Consider the following 19438-nt stretch of genomic DNA (forward strand, 5'->3'; position numbering starts at 1 on the left):
CGACAGACAGAATATTGTTTTTTTAAGGTATGTATGTTACTAATATCGAATTTTACTAATATCGAAAAAATGTTTAGTGTTATGTATTTTATTATGTTGTTTATATGTTTGTTAAACATGTTTTGTAATGTATGTTGTAAAATTTGTAAATTTGTTTACATTTTGCGTTTTAGTATCAGAGCGGGTTGTGGGTTTATAGGGGAATAGGGTGGGAAGTAATTTAATAATAATTAATTAATATATGTTTGCAAATATTTTTAATTAATAATTAATTGGTAATTAATTAATATTAATTAGTTAATTAATTAATATAATTGTTTACATATTTTTTATTAATAATTAATTGGTAATTAATTAATATTAATTAGTTAATTACATTAATTAGAGTAATTTTTTATATATAATTTTTGTTATTGATAATTAATTAATTGGGAAAAAATAATATTAATTATTACATTAAATTAATTACAGCTAATGTGCTAATATATTTACTTTATTGTTATTGTTAATTAATAATTAATTGGTAATTACATAATATTAATTAATTTTGGGTATAGGAGTATTTTTAGGGTTCAGGGTCAGTTTTGGGTTTTTGGGTAAAGGTGTATTTTTAGGGTTCAGGGTCAGTTTTGGGTTTTTGGGTAAAGGGATATTTTTAGGGTTCAGGGTCAGTTTTCAGTTCTTGGGTAAAGGGGTATTTTTAGGCTTCAGGGTCAGTTTTCAGTTTTTGGGTAAAGGGGTATTTTTAGGGTTCAGGGTCAGTTTTCAGTTTTTGGGTAAAGGGGTATTTTTAGGGTTCAGGGTCAGTTTTCAGTTCTTGGGTAAAGGGGTATTTTTAGGGTTCAGGGTCAGTTTTGGGTTTTTAGGTAAAGGGGTATTTTTAGGGTTCAGGGTCAGTTTTCAGTTCTTGGGTAAAGGTTTTTTTTTGGGTTCAGGGTCAGTTTTCAGTTTTTGGGTAAAGGGGTATTTTTAGGGTTCAGGGTCAGTTTTGGGTTTTTGGGTAAACGGGTATTTTTAGGGTTCAGGGTCAGTTTTGGGTTTTTGGGTAAAGGGGTATTTTTAGGGTTCCGGGTCAGTTTGGGGTTTTTGGGTAAAGGGGTATTTTTAGGGTTCAGGGTCAGTTTGGGGTTTTTGGGGTACAGGCGTACAGGGTAAAAATAAAATAAATTTAAATTAAATCAATTAAATGAAATTAAAATAAATACAATTACATTAAATTATTAAGTTTTTAATTTATTTTAAATGTATATGTATTAGTTTTAATTTTTTAATTATGTTTTAATGTTTTTATTTAATATTTGTAAAATTATATGTATTTTTTTTTTTTTTTTTTGAAAACCTTTATTGTGCATAAGAAAAAGTAACAAATACGGGCCTACAACCAACCGGCCGGCCACGAACAGCTGGGTAGCACAACGGCATACATTATGGCGACACAGTACTGTAGCAGAATTGCAAACAATTGACGGAAGAAAGACTGAAGGGTATCGCCGCACCGTGTCACAGGATGACTGTAGGTTTAATTTTAAAGTTTTTGATATGCAACTATCAAGATCAGGTCGTAGCGTTCCATACCAATAAAGAAGATAAGAGCAAGGTCCATGTAGACGGGACTTGACTTTAGCGCCTGTATCAAGCAAGTCTCAAATCGGAAATCAAGTCCCCGCCAGGCAGGATGGCCACACAATAGTTATGTCACATAGCAACGCCCATAACCCAGTCGCCTAACCACTGCCACCCTACACCCAGCACTCTCATACATGGACAAGAAAGTGAAATCATAGAAGAAACAAAACAGGTCCCATAGAAACTAACAAAAAATGAATGATAACCCCCCACCCTACAAACATGCAGAGGCTATGTCCTACCCCCCCCCTAGCAGCGTGCCTGTCGCCCCATAAACCCGAAATTTAGAAAGAAGAAAAGTCGGAAAAAGGAGAAAGAACAGCAAGAAGTGCAGATAAAGGAAGAAAGGAGACGAAAGGAAGAAGAAAAAGAAAATGAAAAACATCACTCATGACATTCAGGGAGGGAGAAAAGAACAAGCTAATCTACCGCTCCCCGAAAGGAAAAGGTGGGGGGAGGAGCCCACTAAACATCAGAATTCCCGGGATCCCAGCCGTCCACTGCGTACCCACACTGAGACCTCCCATTCCAAAAGTGGCTGCGCTGTGTTTAATTGCAACGACAGGAGTGAAAGAAGAAATCAGTACACAATATGTGCACCCAACACTCATAAAAGCTGCCTCCCTCCCCGGCCAACCCGCACAAAAAGCATAGCGTCAATAATTACCCCAAGAACGACATGATAGCGGGCGCACATCAAGGCTGGGCATTAATGATTACCCTTTAGTCCCCGGGCCCGGACATAACCCCCCTTCCACCACCAAAGATCACACTAATACAGGATAGACACAAGTTCAATTGGGAAGGAGGCTGCAATTACAAATCAGTCAGTATTACAAAACGAAAAACAGTCCAGGTCACCGCCAGCCGATTAAACTAGCCGAGATGAGGGTCCCCATCAACCCTGGCCCGATCGACGAAACATCTCCAGGCATGACCAGTTCAACGGAAACCCGTCCGGCAGAACAAAGGAGCAAAATGGCCGCTCCCGCCGGGAAAGGTGCAGAAGAGAGGAAGATGAGCGTCCCCGGTCTCCAATTAAGTCAGTGCCCAGGATGACGAGCCCCCCCTGCCATGTAGGATGTCGCTCACTCCGGCGATACTGGAAGGGGGCTCCGAAGGCTATGCCCGCTAGGGGGGCAAACAGCTGAGGGGGCACCAAGCGAAGCCCCGATTTCAATCGGTCTGGCAGAATCAAAGGACCCGGTGTGAGGGAAAACTGCGTAGCAGTAGCAGCATCGGCAGGGAGGCGCGCAACATTGTAGCCAGGATTGTAACTGTCTTCCACACGCTCTTGCAGCAACACTGTAGTCGTTGGAAAATCACACACGGGCAATAGAGATACAGGCAGCCTCGGCCGCTGTAAGGAACTCACAGCTTCATCGATCTTATCCCCCAGTTCCTGAGCAGTGCGCCGCCATGTTGCTCGTAGGTCAGCGAGGGCATCGAGAACATCGCCATAGGTCGGGTCTCCCTGCCACAGCAGCCGATCTTCACTGCCCAGCGCCGCATCTGAATCCTCGCCCGGGTCAATTGCAGGCAGGTCCGCGCAGGCTGGGAACAAGGAACCAGCTCTCCGTTCCCGCTGGAGGACGAGCGCCATTGTTGTCTCTCCCACGAAGTCACACTGGAGGGAGAGGGGGCGACTCCGTTATGGAGGGCAGCCGTCGTATCCCGGGGGGGCAAGCAGCTCTCGGCACGGAGGGTCCTGCACAGTGAGAACCCACTCAACAATCAGGGGCACCCACAGCGCGCGACCAGAAGGGCGCCGCAAGATGGAGACCGCTCAGGCTAGAGGCAGTGCAGGAACGGAGAGCGAAGAACAAAGGGATCTCGTCTCCCCAGCACACACTCGTCAGCCGGCTGGAGTCGCTCCTCACAGGGCAGGAGGAATTCTTTCCGCCACTCGTAGGCGGGTCCGTCCCATACGCCGGTACCTCCACAGTCCGGCCGCCCGACAAAGAGCCCCAATGACCTGCAGCGGCAATCGGTTTGAGGGTCGCGGGCAGCCCCGGTGAGTGGCTGGTCTCGAAATCCTCGTCCAAAACGGCCGGCGATGGTCGCAAATGAAAGCGACTGTCCACAGCGCACACAAGTCGTCGTCCCAGCGCGGAAGAAGCAAGGATTGGTGCCAGGATATCCAAGTGGAGCAGACGGCCTCGGGAGCCGGGCGCTCACACGTCCGTCCCGTCCGCCATCTTGGCTCCTCCCCCAATTATATGTATTTTAAAATCATTTTTACATTATTATTAATACATTTTAAAAAACGATATTTTTAATTTCGATATTTTTGTACTACGATATTAATTTTTCGATATTTTTGTACTTACCTTTATGAAGATATGACTCCGATATTTTTGATTTCGATATTTTTGTATGTAGATATTCTGTCTGTCGATATTATGTCAGACATTCCTTCTTGTCACGTAGCCTCAGTGAGGAATAAAAAGAGGTCCCCTTGGAAGTCGAAAGCGTTTTTCAGCAATTACCATTGTTACCACTGCAGTGCACACCTTTTTTTTCCACAGTGTAAACCTTTTTTCAAACTATGTGGCAGTTTTGATGAGATGAAACATGTTTAGGATTGGCCTATATCTCTAAAAATATTGAAAGTGAAACTATTTGCCAATGCCCTTCAGGATATATGGGTACTGCTGCTTAAATGTGTTTAAATAATACAACAAATCAACATAACGATATATAGAAAACCATCCAGTGATACCATGGAGCATCTGAGGATGAAGAATTCACTTGTGGTACCAGTGGAAGACATAAATGAAAGGAACTTTGTTTCTTTAAAACAGCAGAGTAGGGTGGTTAGAAACCACCCTACTTGGCAAAGACAAAAAAGACAAATATTTTATTTGTTGTATTATTTGGAGCACATTTGAGCAACAGTACCCTTAGGTACTGAAGAAAGACGCAACACTAGTTTGGTTACTGGCTGAAACATGTCGCCCTTTGTGACACATGAGCAGGTTTAATTAGTCCTGCAGTACCATGCAGTTTTTCAATCCTAACCCAGGGTCGCCCTATTAAAGATTTTGTAGTGGACCCTGTAGTTAGTCTTAATCGCTGTATTTCCTCATTTGCTCTGCTGCCCGCACCACCCCAAGCTCTACTATTGGGTATTTAGTATATACCTCCCTTAGTACAAAAACATCCCTGAGCTCCTTCCTCTCAGTGAGGGGGTTGTAGTCCATATCGTGACTAGGCATCACAATACGAGGAGGTTCCCCTATGATGAAGCATGCCACCATTGGTGGGTGATGGAAACTCTTCTAAGAAAGGTTTTGTCCTGGGTGGTAGGCCCTTCCTTAGCGAGGCTAGTAATGTTTCCAGACCCAAGGGTTTACTTTTGAGGTGTAAAAACTACCAAGCAAGAGCAGAGCAGGGAGAGAATGCTCCTCAACATCACAAATTATTGATACATTTATGTTTATCCTCTAGTCATTTAAAACATCTGAACCTGTCATTATTATGGATTTAGAAGTGAAGATGTGATTAGAGTTCCTGTCTTTGATCAAGGTAGAGTAATAGTAGATATTTCTCATGAGGCAAAGCTTGTTACCCCATTCATCTAAAGAGAGTGTGCAAGACCTCCTAAGATCATTACTATTTTGCAGCAAGACATTTAGGGACTTATTACAAGTTTGGAGGTCCTCCTGTCGGACCGCCACCCCTGCGCTGACAGGAGGACTGCCAAGCCCTTCATGTGCCTGCCTGCCGGATTATGAGTGTCGTCCAGGGCAGCAGGCAGCGCTGCAGCGGTCTCAAAGCAGCAGCTGTAAAAGGCTCATAGGAGAGCGTTAACAGCAGACTGCCGCTGTGACAGTACCTGCAGCACGTTCCTGCATGGTGTGGCATGCATGCCACACTGTGCAGGAACAGGGGGTGCAATTCCAGGAGGAGAAAATATGTGCCCCCGCAAGTAGCCCCAGGTTCAGATTTGGCCTCCTTTCCTGCATGTCAGCTACCCTATTCATACCGGGCTCACTACCATGAAAAGGGTGATGGATATGTAGGTTGTAATATGCTTGGTGGTGCGGGCATCAGTTCCGCCAGCATATTGAGGCCTGTTGCAGACCGCCGACGCACAAGGATCCTTGATCCTGGCGGAGCCGGCGGTCTCATGGTGGTCTGACCACCACACTCAGAATACTGTGGGCGGACTCACAGTGGTGGCGGTGGTTGGACCGTCACAGCAAGTAAGATGGTCCTGAGGACTACCATAGTCGTAATAAGGCTCTTAGTGTCAATGAAGACTAGATGGATCGCACAAAAGTCATGTTTTTAAATCATTTATATTACAAAATTGTGTACCAGATTCATCACAGTCTATCAGTAGCTATTACATTTTGATCATTTTAACTAATACTTGGACCATGTCTGCAAGGAGCCATGGTCAAAGACCAAGATCAAACTACAATGATATTTCGCATGGCAATGATGGGAAACTGATTCTTACAAACATACTGCGGTAATTTCATTCAGGTCAGTCATCTGTCTGAGGATTCTCTCATTTCTGTCTATTCATACTCAAATCATATCTGAGAAATTTGACAGTACCTCAGCTTTGTGAGCCTCATCCCTGAGAAATATCTGCTGCTTCTTGGCGATAGTTGTTGTCCGGTAGAAATCCACCAGCTCATTCAAAGAGTTGAACTTCTCCTCCCACAAAAAATATTTACCACTTCGTTCACGGAGGACTTTGAAATGTTGCACATGTTCTCCATAGCTGTGGGGACAAGAAGGAGCATAGATTAATATAATGACTTCAAACTTTCTTAGACCAAGTTGACTAATAAAGAATTATATAAGGAGGCTTACTTCCATGTTTTGTTTTTTCAGTTTACAAGGAGTTAAGCATGATGGAGATCTTAAGGCTTCTCATTTTAAGTTGCTTTAATTGATTCAACAAGCCTGTTTAGCAAAGTGTGCATCAGGGGAAACGAAGAAACTGGATCTAATTATTATAGAACAGGCAGTGCTCTCATTTTCTCTTCCTCCAATGTTGCTGTGGAGCTCCTTGAGCTGTGCCCCAGCAAACTAAGGGGCATATTACCAAGGCAGGTGAAATGAAGTTATCGCCACTTTTGCGGACGTTTTCGGCCGCAAAGCAGCGATAATTTCATAGCCCTATTAGAAAGCTGTCACTAACATCAGTTAGCGACAGCTTTTAGGTGGTAGCGAGCGGTTTGGGGCCCGCTTTGAAAGTCAGCGATATTTATCGCTAATGACATGCAAAGTGGGCGTACCAAACCTGTTAGCGACTGAAAGCAGTCGCTAACATCGCTATCGCCTATTATCAACGCAGGCGTAGCGACAAAAAAATTAGCGCTAAACGCGAATATCGCTGAAAACTAACGCCTGCTCAGACCAGTTCTCAGCCTGTATATCCAATGGGAGGTGGATATTCAGGCTAAGTCCCTATTAGCGATAATGCCTGAATATCGCTGGATTTCCAGCGATATTCAGGCATTTCGCCGCTATCGCCGGATATTTTATCGCTTTGGAGATAAACGTTGCTAATAGCATGTTATTTCTGAGATAAAATCCGGCGATGCGCGGCGATCAAAAAAATTTTGCTGAGCTTATTTAGCGATAAATATCGCTAGTTGTTGATAATATGCCCCTAACTTTTTTGTCATCGAAGTGTGGCATCAGGTCTCATACTGATGTTAACATTGTCTTGGTTTCCTAGGTAAAGCCCATATTTGGATCAATTCTAAATGTCTAACAAGAGCAAAACATATTTCTACAGGAAGCAATCTTGCAACTGTGGTTTAACTCACCTGAAATGTCGTCTTCGATGTCTCAACCTCATTTCAGTCCAAACTAGTTTTGATGGTTCATACAACAGATGCAGTGCATTTATAATACCACAAACAGATCCTCTAAGATAAAGTTCAGCACCCATTTGAACAGATAATCTTAAAAGTTGGCATTTTGGAGCGTTTGGTTTGCACTATTTTGCTAAAGGTTCCAGAAGCCCCAAAAATAAAACCTGACATTCATCAGGAGAGGGATTTGTGCTAAAAGTCTAATACTGTGTGATCAAAATGCCATGTGGCATTGGAAGAGAATTTCTGATAATGCAGAATCCAAATGACAACTGAACGGGTCTATAAAGAATGTACTGGACTTCATGTCATGGTCATTAGAATCAGACCCCTTCCTGGTTCACCTGGTTCACTTTCTGTGGTCAAGTGGAACCATAATACTCAGCCTTCCCCATAACAGCTGTTGAACTGGGCAGAAGTTGAACTCCAGGAAAAGCCCTATTGGCTCGAGTACAGTTCACTTCCTTCAGATATAGGTGCGCTGAGAGATTTCTAGTTCAACCACCATTGAGTGCAGCACCGAGGGCGAAGCACACTTTTGTTATGAGCTCATACAAAATGTTCTGCTGCTGAGAAATAATGCTCTGAACTGCAGATACAAAGGGATTGAAAACCTCAATGAGCTCCTCCTCAGAACGTCCTTTTAGCCAATATATTTGGAAATTGTTCAATAATTGTAATATTTTTAAACGATTTTCAAAAAAACATGTTTTGGTGAAATGACACTCTTAATCCAAGTGGATAGTTTTAGACTTGCTTTCTCACTGACCTTTTTTTGGGCGTTAAATATCTTCCATAGCGGCTTTTATCCCCCCCCCCCCCCATGGGCCTTGACATTAAACTATGATGCCCAAATGGGCAATTTTGGTAATGCACTATTGTCTTTCAAATTCAGGAGTATGAATTCCCCTATGAGGGAAGAAGAAGGGAAGAATGCATGCAAAGGGCGACTGGTGGGCATAGTTATATGAACTCAGACAAGCAAATAAAATGGATTTTTAAAACTCTAAAACATCAATACTTAATAAACAAACTGGAATGCTTAGTGGCTCACAATAGGAGTCACTTTACCCTACTCACATCTAGATTACAAGTTGACTTCAAAAATACCTCTTATTTCCCCGTTCCAGAGTTAACATTTATGAGGGTCCCGGTAATTCTGGGATTAGATAAATTATAGGAATTAAAAGTTTTTTTAGGAATAATGTTAAAATCGGTGTGTTCCAGGCCTCTTTCCGCATTCTTCCCTTCGAATTTCCCACAGAGATTTTGACTGTTTTCAGAGAACGTAATTTCACTGTGAAATACATAAATTCCTATTGCAACACTCATTTCCAGGTCCATTAGAATTTACTGGCCACTTGCTAACTGGCCCTCAGAGACATATTATAGTTACTCACAATTACTAACACTACACCCTTATATGACTGCATGCAGGAATCTTGCACATAGGTGCTCTAATGTACTCAATTTAATGTAATATAATAAATAGTTAATGTGGTTTACACACATCATTAAACACTGCTATTAAAGGCATACCACAAAAGCTAATTTAGATATTAACAAGCATTGTAAATTTCAAGCCTGAATTTAGGAATAGCAAAATGTGAAAACTATGCAACATTATAAAAATCCTTGTGTGTTCTAAATATTGCACAAGAAAAAAGAGGGAGATCCCCTATATGTCAATATGGGACAGGGTGGAGTGAAGTTAAAACACAAGAAAGTCCCTAGTTGTCAGGAAGTACCCTCTGTCAAAGCCCCTTGTTCCCAAAGGACCTAGCGTGGCTGCAGCACAATTATTGTGTTACACCTGGTCCTGTCATTCGACCTAGACCCAAATCACTATATGAGAAACAGTTTTAACTACTCGAGGTCAGCTAAACATCATAAACTAAAAATAAAACAGATATAATTCGTGTGGCATTCAAAAAAGGGTTCTAACTGTAATTGGGTAAATTAAAAACAATCATTTATTAAAATTTCATTACAGTACATCACAAATTGCATCATTGTACACAAACATTACGATAAAAACCAAAAAGTCGACGCAGCGTTTCGGTGTCTTGACCAGTGTGTCACACCTTCTTCAGGACAGGTTTTTAAAATCACTAAAAAGAGAATGCCACAATTATACACAGTTTATAACAAGACCTCGAGCTATGCCTATACATGTTGTTCTCATGATTTAAAATACATTACACATTTAATTAAAAAACAAGTCATTACACATTTAATTAAAAAACAAGTCATAACGGCACCAGCTTTCCTATACTCATTCATTACAGTTGTACATAAATTAACTCTAGATTTACACATACAGGGAATAATTTTCTTAAACATTATGCCATTCCCTTTCGGATTTAACTTGGTATCCAAAGATCTTTTGTTTTCTTGTTTACATGACTAATTTCAACACATCACACATTTGTATTTAGATTGCTGTTATTTGTGAGGTCTTTCTAGTCTTTTCTCGAATGTTATCTTGGACAAGTAAGTGCTTTTCATAAATCCTAGGATTGTTAGTGCATACTCCAAAGTTATACTCCAAAGTTATACATACCTTGGAAATCAAGTGGGACAGATTTCTAATATAATGTCTTGTTTTACCCTCTATTTCTCAATCTCATAGGGGTGTGTTCTCCATATCATAAAAGGATTTGTCACCTACAGAAATACAGATGGCATCATCTATCATGTTACTCCCCTTTCTTTTACAACAAATGCTTTTATTCATCTGTTTAATATTGCTTGCTGTAATACCTTAATCCAGAAATACATATGTTGAATAGGTTTGCTGCACCAGGGATGACCACCGTTCTGATAGGTTATATATATTTCTACTGCAAATAGACAGAAATACACACAGTTTAGCCAAATTGTAAGAAGGTTATGGTCTTCTATTAATGGTTAAAAAACGACAATTAGATGGTCTTGAGGGTTTCATACCTTTCGTTATAGAGTTTGAGGTCACCTCATGGGGTCTAGAGGAGTTTCAATTACTTCCTTCTATGTTTTGATAATCGCCTTGTAAACTTCTTATTTTCCTTCTTTTAGGATTAGATTATCTAGTTGGATAAAGAAGGAGAAAACCCGGGATATGGTTGTAAAAAAACCTGCTATTAGAGTTATAATTTTCTTATTAGTATTATTGTGGAAATTCCTTAAGTTTTAAATCGTAAACCTTGTCTTATGGCTTGCAGATTCCTTCTAGGCATAATATATTATATTTCGCTATTGCGCGTTATTTTATGCATAGTACCCACTTTATTCATATTAACTGATAACGCCGTTTTTTTAGGGGGTATTACACTCACAGCCCTTGGTTTGTTTCCACAGTTATACCCATTGGTAGCCGAATCCCAGTTTTCCTATAGCTAGCCTTAGAGGGATTGGTCACATAACCCACCAAAGACTAGAACTCAAAATTCAAAATCCGCCGGCAGCCGTCAATACTCTGCCTTTTATTAGCTAGCGCTTTTGTCAAAATAGCGGAGACTCGTTCGGAGCTTCCCGGCTTACCTGTTTGGTCATAAGCGGCCTCCCTGTCATTTCTCTCTGGTGCAGCATCGGCGGTAACAACCGGCGATGTCTGCGCTTTGTTTTTATCTACCCAATCCGGGTTAAAGGTGACGGTGGTTCCGATCACGTGGTCCGCACTGAACGTGTCGGCCATTTTGTGATGGGCAGGATGTATACATATGTATTCAAAGGGGAAACCCAAAACATATATCTGTTTTTAATCTTCTACTGGCGTATGACGATTTTAAGCCAGTAAAGATTATAGCATAATGGTGCCATTATTTTTATGGTGTTGGTCACGTTGTGCGCACTAAACGTATCAGCCATTTTAGATTGGGCAAAATATGTAGGTCCACTTTCGTATAGTAATAGTCTCTTACTGGATGTTATTAGATGATATTATATTAGTGCGGTCTGATTCAAAGCCATTGAGAATTAAAACCTAGTAGCGCTATTATATTTATATTATCAGTCACGTGGTCCGCACAAAACGTGTCGGCCATTTTGAATTGGGAAAACTATGTCCCATTTTGGTTAAGAAGCAGTATCTTGCTAGATATTAATTTACCTATGCTTTCCAGTTACGGAACACAGCATATGGCTATTGGTGATATTATTTATTTTTGAGCGCAAATCGTATAAGAGCCAATATAAATTCTTAAACTATAAAATAGCTCAATTATAACGTTTGTGTAGGTTCGATCATAGGCTAATCAAAATTATAAAATCTATCTATAGGGATAGCTTGATTATTTAGGAAGATGTATGGTAGACTTATGTTTTTGGTATTTAAGGAAAAAATAGATGACCTAAGTCGTCTATGAGGCAACCTGGCATGTTATCAGCCATCCTAATCACTTACGTTATGGTTTCCCTATACGTGTACTTACAAATTCTCTATCTCTGGGTTATTTGCTGAAGGCATTGTGTTGTCATGGTGAGAGTTAGATGACCTAAGTCGTCTATGAGGCAACCTGGCATGTTATCAGCCATCCTAATCACTTACGTTATGGTTTCCCTATACGTGTATTTACAAATTCTCTATCTCTGGGTTATTTGCTGAAGGCATTGTGTTGTCATGGTGAGAGTTGGTAATTATTAGGTTTAGCTGTTATTACATCATCTGGACTTGCCTAAATAATTCTCTCCCAGTCTTCCTTGCTATTTAATCCATTTCGTACTGAATTAAACTTGGACATGTAAAATTGTTCTCTTTTTTTGCGTTTTGTATCTATGTCACCTCCTCTCATATTCATTTTCACGGTTTCTAAAACACACCAATTTAGATCATGTTGGTTGTGTTTTGCCGTGATCCAATGCTCCACTAATGGTGCCGTGATTTTCTGCGTTCTAATCGCTGATCTGTGCTCATTTAATCTTACCCTTATCTCTCTTGATGTTTCACCTATGTATATAGAGTTACAGGGGCATTTTATCAGGTAAATTAAGTTTTTTGATCTGCAGTTGAAGAATTCATGGGCTTTGTGTGTCTTCTCCCCTATCTTGATTTCTGCACCTTTAAGAATGCCCTTGCAATTCCCGCAGCCACTACATGGAAAAGTACCCTTGGGCAATGGGTTCCTGTCTATTGTGGATTGGGTTTGATGATTTATTTCTCTATAGGTTTTTACAAGACTGTTTCTTATGGTTTTGTTACGTCTGTATGAAAACATGGGTTTAGGTAGAGTTGTGTCCGTTTGTTTTTCCACCAAGTGCCAGTTGCGATTTATTATGTTTTTAATTTTATTATTGAGGCAACTATGGTTTGTGACAAACGTGAGCGGAATTGTTTGTTCTTCTCTGTCTTTAGTTTTAAAAAATTCATCTCGATTATAATATTTTGCTCTTTTATAGGAGTGTCTGATTAGTTTTCTGGGGTACCCCCTTTCTACAAATTTTTCGGTAAGAATTTTGGCGTGTTTGTCAAAGTCCGAGTTTTTTGTACAATTTCTCCTTAGCCTGAGGAACTGGCCATACGGTATATTATTTTTCTGGCAAGGGGGATGGTAGCTATTGAAGTGCAGCATTGTATTTCTGTCCGTGGGCTTAGTAAAAAGTTCAACCACCAGTTTTCTTGTCTCACACTTTATTATTACATCAAGGAATTCACATCTGGTGTTACTTATACAGTGAGTGAACCTAAGATTATTGTCCCCTAAATTGAGCCAAAGAATAAATTCCATAAGGGTTTCTCTGTGCCCTGTCCAGATGAAAAAAACGTCATCTATATAACGTGTCCAATTAGAGATATTTTCAAAAAATGGCGCAGAGGGATTGAATATATGTTTTTCTTCAAATTTGGATACGTAAAGACAAGCCAGGCTGGGGGCACAAGTAGCCCCCATACTGGTACCCTTGGTTTGTTTGAATAGGGATTCCTCAAATAAAAATATGTTATTTTTTAGGATGATCGTAATACACTCAATAATAAAGGTTGAGTGTGGACTAAGATCAGCATCTTCTGTTTGTAGGAACTCCGACACTGTACTAATTGTGTCGTCCTGTGGAATGTTAGAGTATAAAGCCTCAATGTCTAGTGAGACCAGAAATTGATTTTCAGGGTTAAAGTCAAGATTTTCGATCTTCTCAATCATTGAGGTTGTGTCTTTTACATAGGCCTGTTGCCTCTTCACTATCGGTTGTAAGAAAATATCCGTGTATTTGCTGAGTGGTTCTGTTAAAGAATTGAGGCTAGAGACAATAGGTCTCATAGGTGGATCTTTTATGTTTTTATGCACCTTCGGTAATCCATATAGTGCTGGTATGGTAGGGCAGGTGTTATTCAAAAACCCATACTCGTCCTGGCAAATGATGCCGTCTTCCTTTGCCCATTGTAGTAAATTCGTGACTTTTTTGGTCACTGAACTCAATTCCTCTCTATTTGAAGGGCAGTAGTTTTCTCTATTATTTAGGAGTAAATACATGCGGGCATTGTAATCTGTTGTATCCATGATCACAATGCCGCCACCTTTATCCGCTGGCTTTATTGTGATGGATGTGTCTTCTTCTAAGATTTTTAAAGACTGTTTTTCTAGTTTGGTGAAGTTGTTATCTACCCAGATTTTTTTATCTAGGAGGTCTTCAATGCTTTTTTCTACGCATCTTTCAAAAGTTTCTATATCTTTTTTAACCATATTGGAATGTGGAGTCCATTTTGACCTAGCTTTAAGTCTAGAAAAATTGGGATTAAATGAAAACAACAAGAAGGCTCCCATTATAAACCTATCCTCCAAAAATATCTCAGACACTGACAAAAAGATCCTGGAGAAGGGTTTAGGATATGCCATAGCTAGCCCTGTTGATAGATACAGCCTGGAAAGGGACCTTCAAAGTTTTTTTAGAAAAGTACGGCTAAATGCCTACTTTAATGGTAAAGAAAGGATAATATGTGAAAATAAATCAGGACTTAAAGCTAGGTCAAAATGGACTCCACATTCCAATATGGTTAAAAAAGATATAGAAACTTTTGAAAGATGCGTAGAAAAAAGCATTGAAGACCTCCTAGATAAAAAAATCTGGGTAGATAACAACTTCACCAAACTAGAAAAACAGTCTTTAAAAATCTTAGAAGAAGACACATCCATCACAATAAAGCCAGCGGATAAAGGTGGCGGCATTGTGATCATGGATACAACAGATTACAATGCCCGCATGTATTTACTCCTAAATAATAGAGAAAACTACTGCCCTTCAAATAGAGAGGAATTGAGTTCAGTGACCAAAAAAGTCACGAATTTACTACAATGGGCAAAGGAAGACGGCATCATTTGCCAGGACGAGTATGGGTTTTTGAATAACACCTGCCCTACCATACCAGCACTATATGGATTACCGAAGGTGCATAAAAACATAAAAGATCCACCTATGAGACCTATTGTCTCTAGCCTCAATTCTTTAACAGAACCACTCAGCAAATACACGGATATTTTCTTACAACCGATAGTGAAGAGGCAACAGGCCTATGTAAAAGACACAACCTCAATGATTGAGAAGATCGAAAATCTTGACTTTAACCCTGAAAATCAATTTCTGGTCTCACTAGACATTGAGGCTTTATACTCTAACATTCCACAGGACGACACAATTAGTACAGTGTCGGAGTTCCTACAAACAGAAGATGCTGATCTTAGTCCACACTCAACCTTTATTATTGAGTGTATTACGATCATCCTAAAAAATAACATATTTTTATTTGAGGAATCCCTATTCAAACAAACCAAGGGTACCAGTATGGGGGCTACTTGTGCCCCCAGCCTGGCTTGTCTTTACGTATCCAAATTTGAAGAAAAACATATATTCAATCCCTCTGCGCCATTTTTTGAAAATATCTCTAATTGGACACGTTATATAGATGACGTTTTTTTCATCTGGACAGGGCACAGAGAAACCCTTATGGAATTTATTCTTTGGCTCAATTTAGGGGACAATAATCTTAGGTTCACTCACTGTATAAGTAACACCAGATGTGAATTCCTTGATGTAATAATAAAGTGTGAGACAAGAAAACTGGTGGTTGAACTTTTTACTAAGCCCACGGACAGAAATACAATGCTGCACTTCAATAGCTACCATCCCCCTTGCCAGAAAAATAATATACCGTATGGCCAGTTCCTCAGGCTAAGGAGAAATTGTACAAAAAACTCGGACTTTGACAAACACGCCAAAATTCTTACCGAAAAATTTGTAGAAAGGGGGTACCCCAGAAAACTAATCAGACACTCCTATAAAAGAGCAAAATATTATAATCGAGATGAATTTTTTAAAACTAAAGACAGAGAAGAACAAACAATTCCGCTCACGTTTGTCACAAACCATAGTTGCCTCAATAATAAAATTAAAAACATAATAAATCGCAACTGGCACTTGGTGGAAAAACAAACGGACACAACTCTACCTAAACCCATGTTTTCATACAGACGTAACAAAACCATAAGAAACAGTCTTGTAAAAACCTATAGAGAAATAAATCATCAAACCCAATCCACAATAGACAGGAACCCATTGCCCAAGGGTACTTTTCCATGTAGTGGCTGCGGGAATTGCAAGGGCATTCTTAAAGGTGCAGAAATCAAGATAGGGGAGAAGACACACAAAGCCCATGAATTCTTCAACTGCAGATCAAAAAACTTAATTTACCTGATAAAATGCCCCTGTAACTCTATATACATAGGTGAAACATCAAGAGAGATAAGGGTAAGATTAAATGAGCACAGATCAGCGATTAGAACGCAGAAAATCACGGCACCATTAGTGGAGCATTGGATCACGGCAAAACACAACCAACATGATCTAAATTGGTGTGTCTTAGAAACCGTGAAAATGAATATGAGAGGAGGTGACATAGATACAAAACGCAAAAAAAGAGAACAATTTTACATGTCCAAGTTTAATTCAGTACGAAATGGATTAAATAGCAAGGAAGACTGGGAGAGAATTATTTAGGCAAGTCCAGATGATGTAATAACAGCTAAACCTAATAATTACCAACTCTCACCATGACAACACAATGCCTTCAGCAAATAACCCAGAGATAGAGAATTTGTAAATACACGTATAGGGAAACCATAACGTAAGTGATTAGGATGGCTGATAACATGCCAGGTTGCCTCATAGACGACTTAGGTCATCTAACTCTCACCATGACAACACAATGCCTTCAGCAAATAACCCAGAGATAGAGAATTTGTAAGTACACGTATAGGGAAACCATAACGTAAGTGATTAGGATGGCTGATAACATGCCAGGTTGCCTCATAGACGACTTAGGTCATCTATTTTTTCCTTAAATACCAAAAACATAAGTCTACCATACATCTTCCTAAATAATCAAGCTATCCCTATAGATAGATTTTATAATTTTGATTAGCCTATGATCGAACCTACACAAACGTTATAATTGAGCTATTTTATAGTTTAAGAATTTATATTGGCTCTTATACGATTTGCGCTCAAAAATAAATAATATCACCAATAGCCATATGCTGTGTTCCGTAACTGGAAAGCATAGGTAAATTAATATCTAGCAAGATACTGCTTCTTAACCAAAATGGGACATAGTTTTCCCAATTCAAAATGGCCGACACGTTTTGTGCGGACCACGTGACTGATAATATAAATATAATAGCGCTACTAGGTTTTAATTCTCAATGGCTTTGAATCAGACCGCACTAATATAATATCATCTAATAACATCCAGTAAGAGACTATTACTATACGAAAGTGGACCTACATATTTTGCCCAATCTAAAATGGCTGATACGTTTAGTGCGCACAACGTGACCAACACCATAAAAATAATGGCACCATTATGCTATAATCTTTACTGGCTTAAAATCGTCATACGCCAGTAGAAGATTAAAAACAGATATATGTTTTGGGTTTCCCCTTTGAATACATATGTATACATCCTGCCCATCACAAAATGGCCGACACGTTCAGTGCGGACCACGTGATCGGAACCACCGTCACCTTTAACCCGGATTGGGTAGATAAAAACAAAGCGCAGACATCGCCGGTTGTTACCGCCGATGCTGCACCAGAGAGAAATGACAGGGAGGCCGCTTATGACCAAACAGGTAAGCCGGGAAGCTCCGAACGAGTCTCCGCTATTTTGACAAAAGCGCTAGCTAATAAAAGGCAGAGTATTGACGGCTGCCGGCGGATTTTGAATTTTGAGTTCTAGTCTTTGGTGGGTTATGTGACCAATCCCTCTAAGGCTAGCTATAGGAAAACTGGGATTCGGCTACCAATGGGTATAACTGTGGAAACAAACCAAGGGCTGTGAGTGTAATACCCCCTAAAAAAACGGCGTTATCAGTTAATATGAATAAAGTGGGTACTATGCATAAAATAACGCGCAATAGCGAAATATAATATATTATGCCTAGAAGGAATCTGCAAGCCATAAGACAAGGTTTACGATTTAAAACTTAAGGAATTTCCACAATAATACTAATAAGAAAATTATAACTCTAATAGCAGGTTTTTTTACAACCATATCCCGGGTTTTCTCCTTCTTTATCCAACTAGATAATCTAATCCTAAAAGAAGGAAAATAAGAAGTTTACAAGGCGATTATCAAAACATAGAAGGAAGTAATTGAAACTCCTCTAGACCCCATGAGGTGACCTCAAACTCTATAACGAAAGGTATGAAACCCTCAAGACCATCTAATTGTCGTTTTTTAACCATTAATAGAAGACCATAACCTTCTTACAATTTGGCTAAACTGTGTGTATTTCTGTCTATTTGCAGTAGAAATATATATAACCTATCAGAACGGTGGTCATCCCTGGTGCAGCAAACCTATTCAACATATGTATTTCTGGATTAAGGTATTACAGCAAGCAATATTAAACAGATGAATAAAAGCATTTGTTGTAAAAGAAAGGGGAGTAACATGATAGATGATGCCATCTGTATTTCTGTAGGTGACAAATCCTTTTATGATATGGAGAACACACCCCTATGAGATTGAGAAATAGAGGGTAAAACAAGACATTATATTAGAAATCTGTCCCACTTGATTTCCAAGGTATGTATAACTTTGGAGTATAACTTTGGAGTATGCACTAACAATCCTAGGATTTATGAAAAGCACTTACTTGTCCAAGATAACATTCGAGAAAAGACTAGAAAGACCTCACAAATAACAGCAATCTAAATACAAATGTGTGATGTGTTGAAATTAGTCATGTAAACAAGAAAACAAAAGATCTTTGGATACCAAGTTAAATCCGAAAGGGAATGGCATAATGTTTAAGAAAATTATTCCCTGTATGTGTAAATCTAGAGTTAATTTATGTACAACTGTAATGAATGAGTATAGGAAAGCTGGTGCCGTTATGACTTGTTTTTTAATTAAATGTGTAATGACTTGTTTTTTAATTAAATGTGTAATGTATTTTAAATCATGAGAACAACATGTATAGGCATAGCTCGAGGTCTTGTTATAAACTGTGTATAATTGTGGCATTCTCTTTTTAGTGATTTTAAAAACCTGTCCTGAAGAAGGTGTGACACACTGGTCAAGACACCGAAACGCTGCGTCGACTTTTTGGTTTTTATCGTAATGTTTGTGTACAATGATGCAATTTGTGATGTACTGTAATGAAATTTTAATAAATGATTGTTTTTAATTTACCCAATTACAGTTAGAACCCTTTTTTGAATGCCACACGAATTATATCTGTTTTATTTTTAGTTTATGATGTTTAGCTGACCTCGAGTAGTTAAAACTGTTTCTCATATAGTGATTTGGGTCTAGGTCGAATGACAGGACCAGGTGTAACACAATAATTGTGCTGCAGCCACGCTAGGTCCTTTGGGAACAAGGGGCTTTGACAGAGGGTACTTCCTGACAACTAGGGACTTTCTTGTGTTTTAACTTCTAAATATTGCACACATTTGTCTCAATATTAAAGGTCACATCTTGTGTTTCTATGTTA

General features: G+C 39.4%; 1 protein-coding gene across 1 annotated transcript in view; it reads right to left on the reverse strand.

Annotated features, from left to right (window-relative positions):
- Positions 1-19438, reverse strand: part of GRAP (GRB2 related adaptor protein) — a 423512-nt gene that overhangs the window by 60303 nt on the left and 343771 nt on the right. The window contains exon 4 of the mRNA XM_086940717.1: positions 6196-6364. Coding sequence (XP_086796843.1) covers positions 6196-6364 — 169 coding nt within the window. The remainder of the gene's footprint in view (positions 1-6195; positions 6365-19438) is intronic.

The sequence above is a fragment of the Lissotriton vulgaris genome, chromosome 10 (genome assembly GCF_964263255.1).
Source record: "Lissotriton vulgaris chromosome 10, aLisVul1.2, whole genome shotgun sequence".
In the NCBI taxonomy this organism is placed as follows: domain Eukaryota; kingdom Metazoa; phylum Chordata; class Amphibia; order Caudata; family Salamandridae; genus Lissotriton; species Lissotriton vulgaris.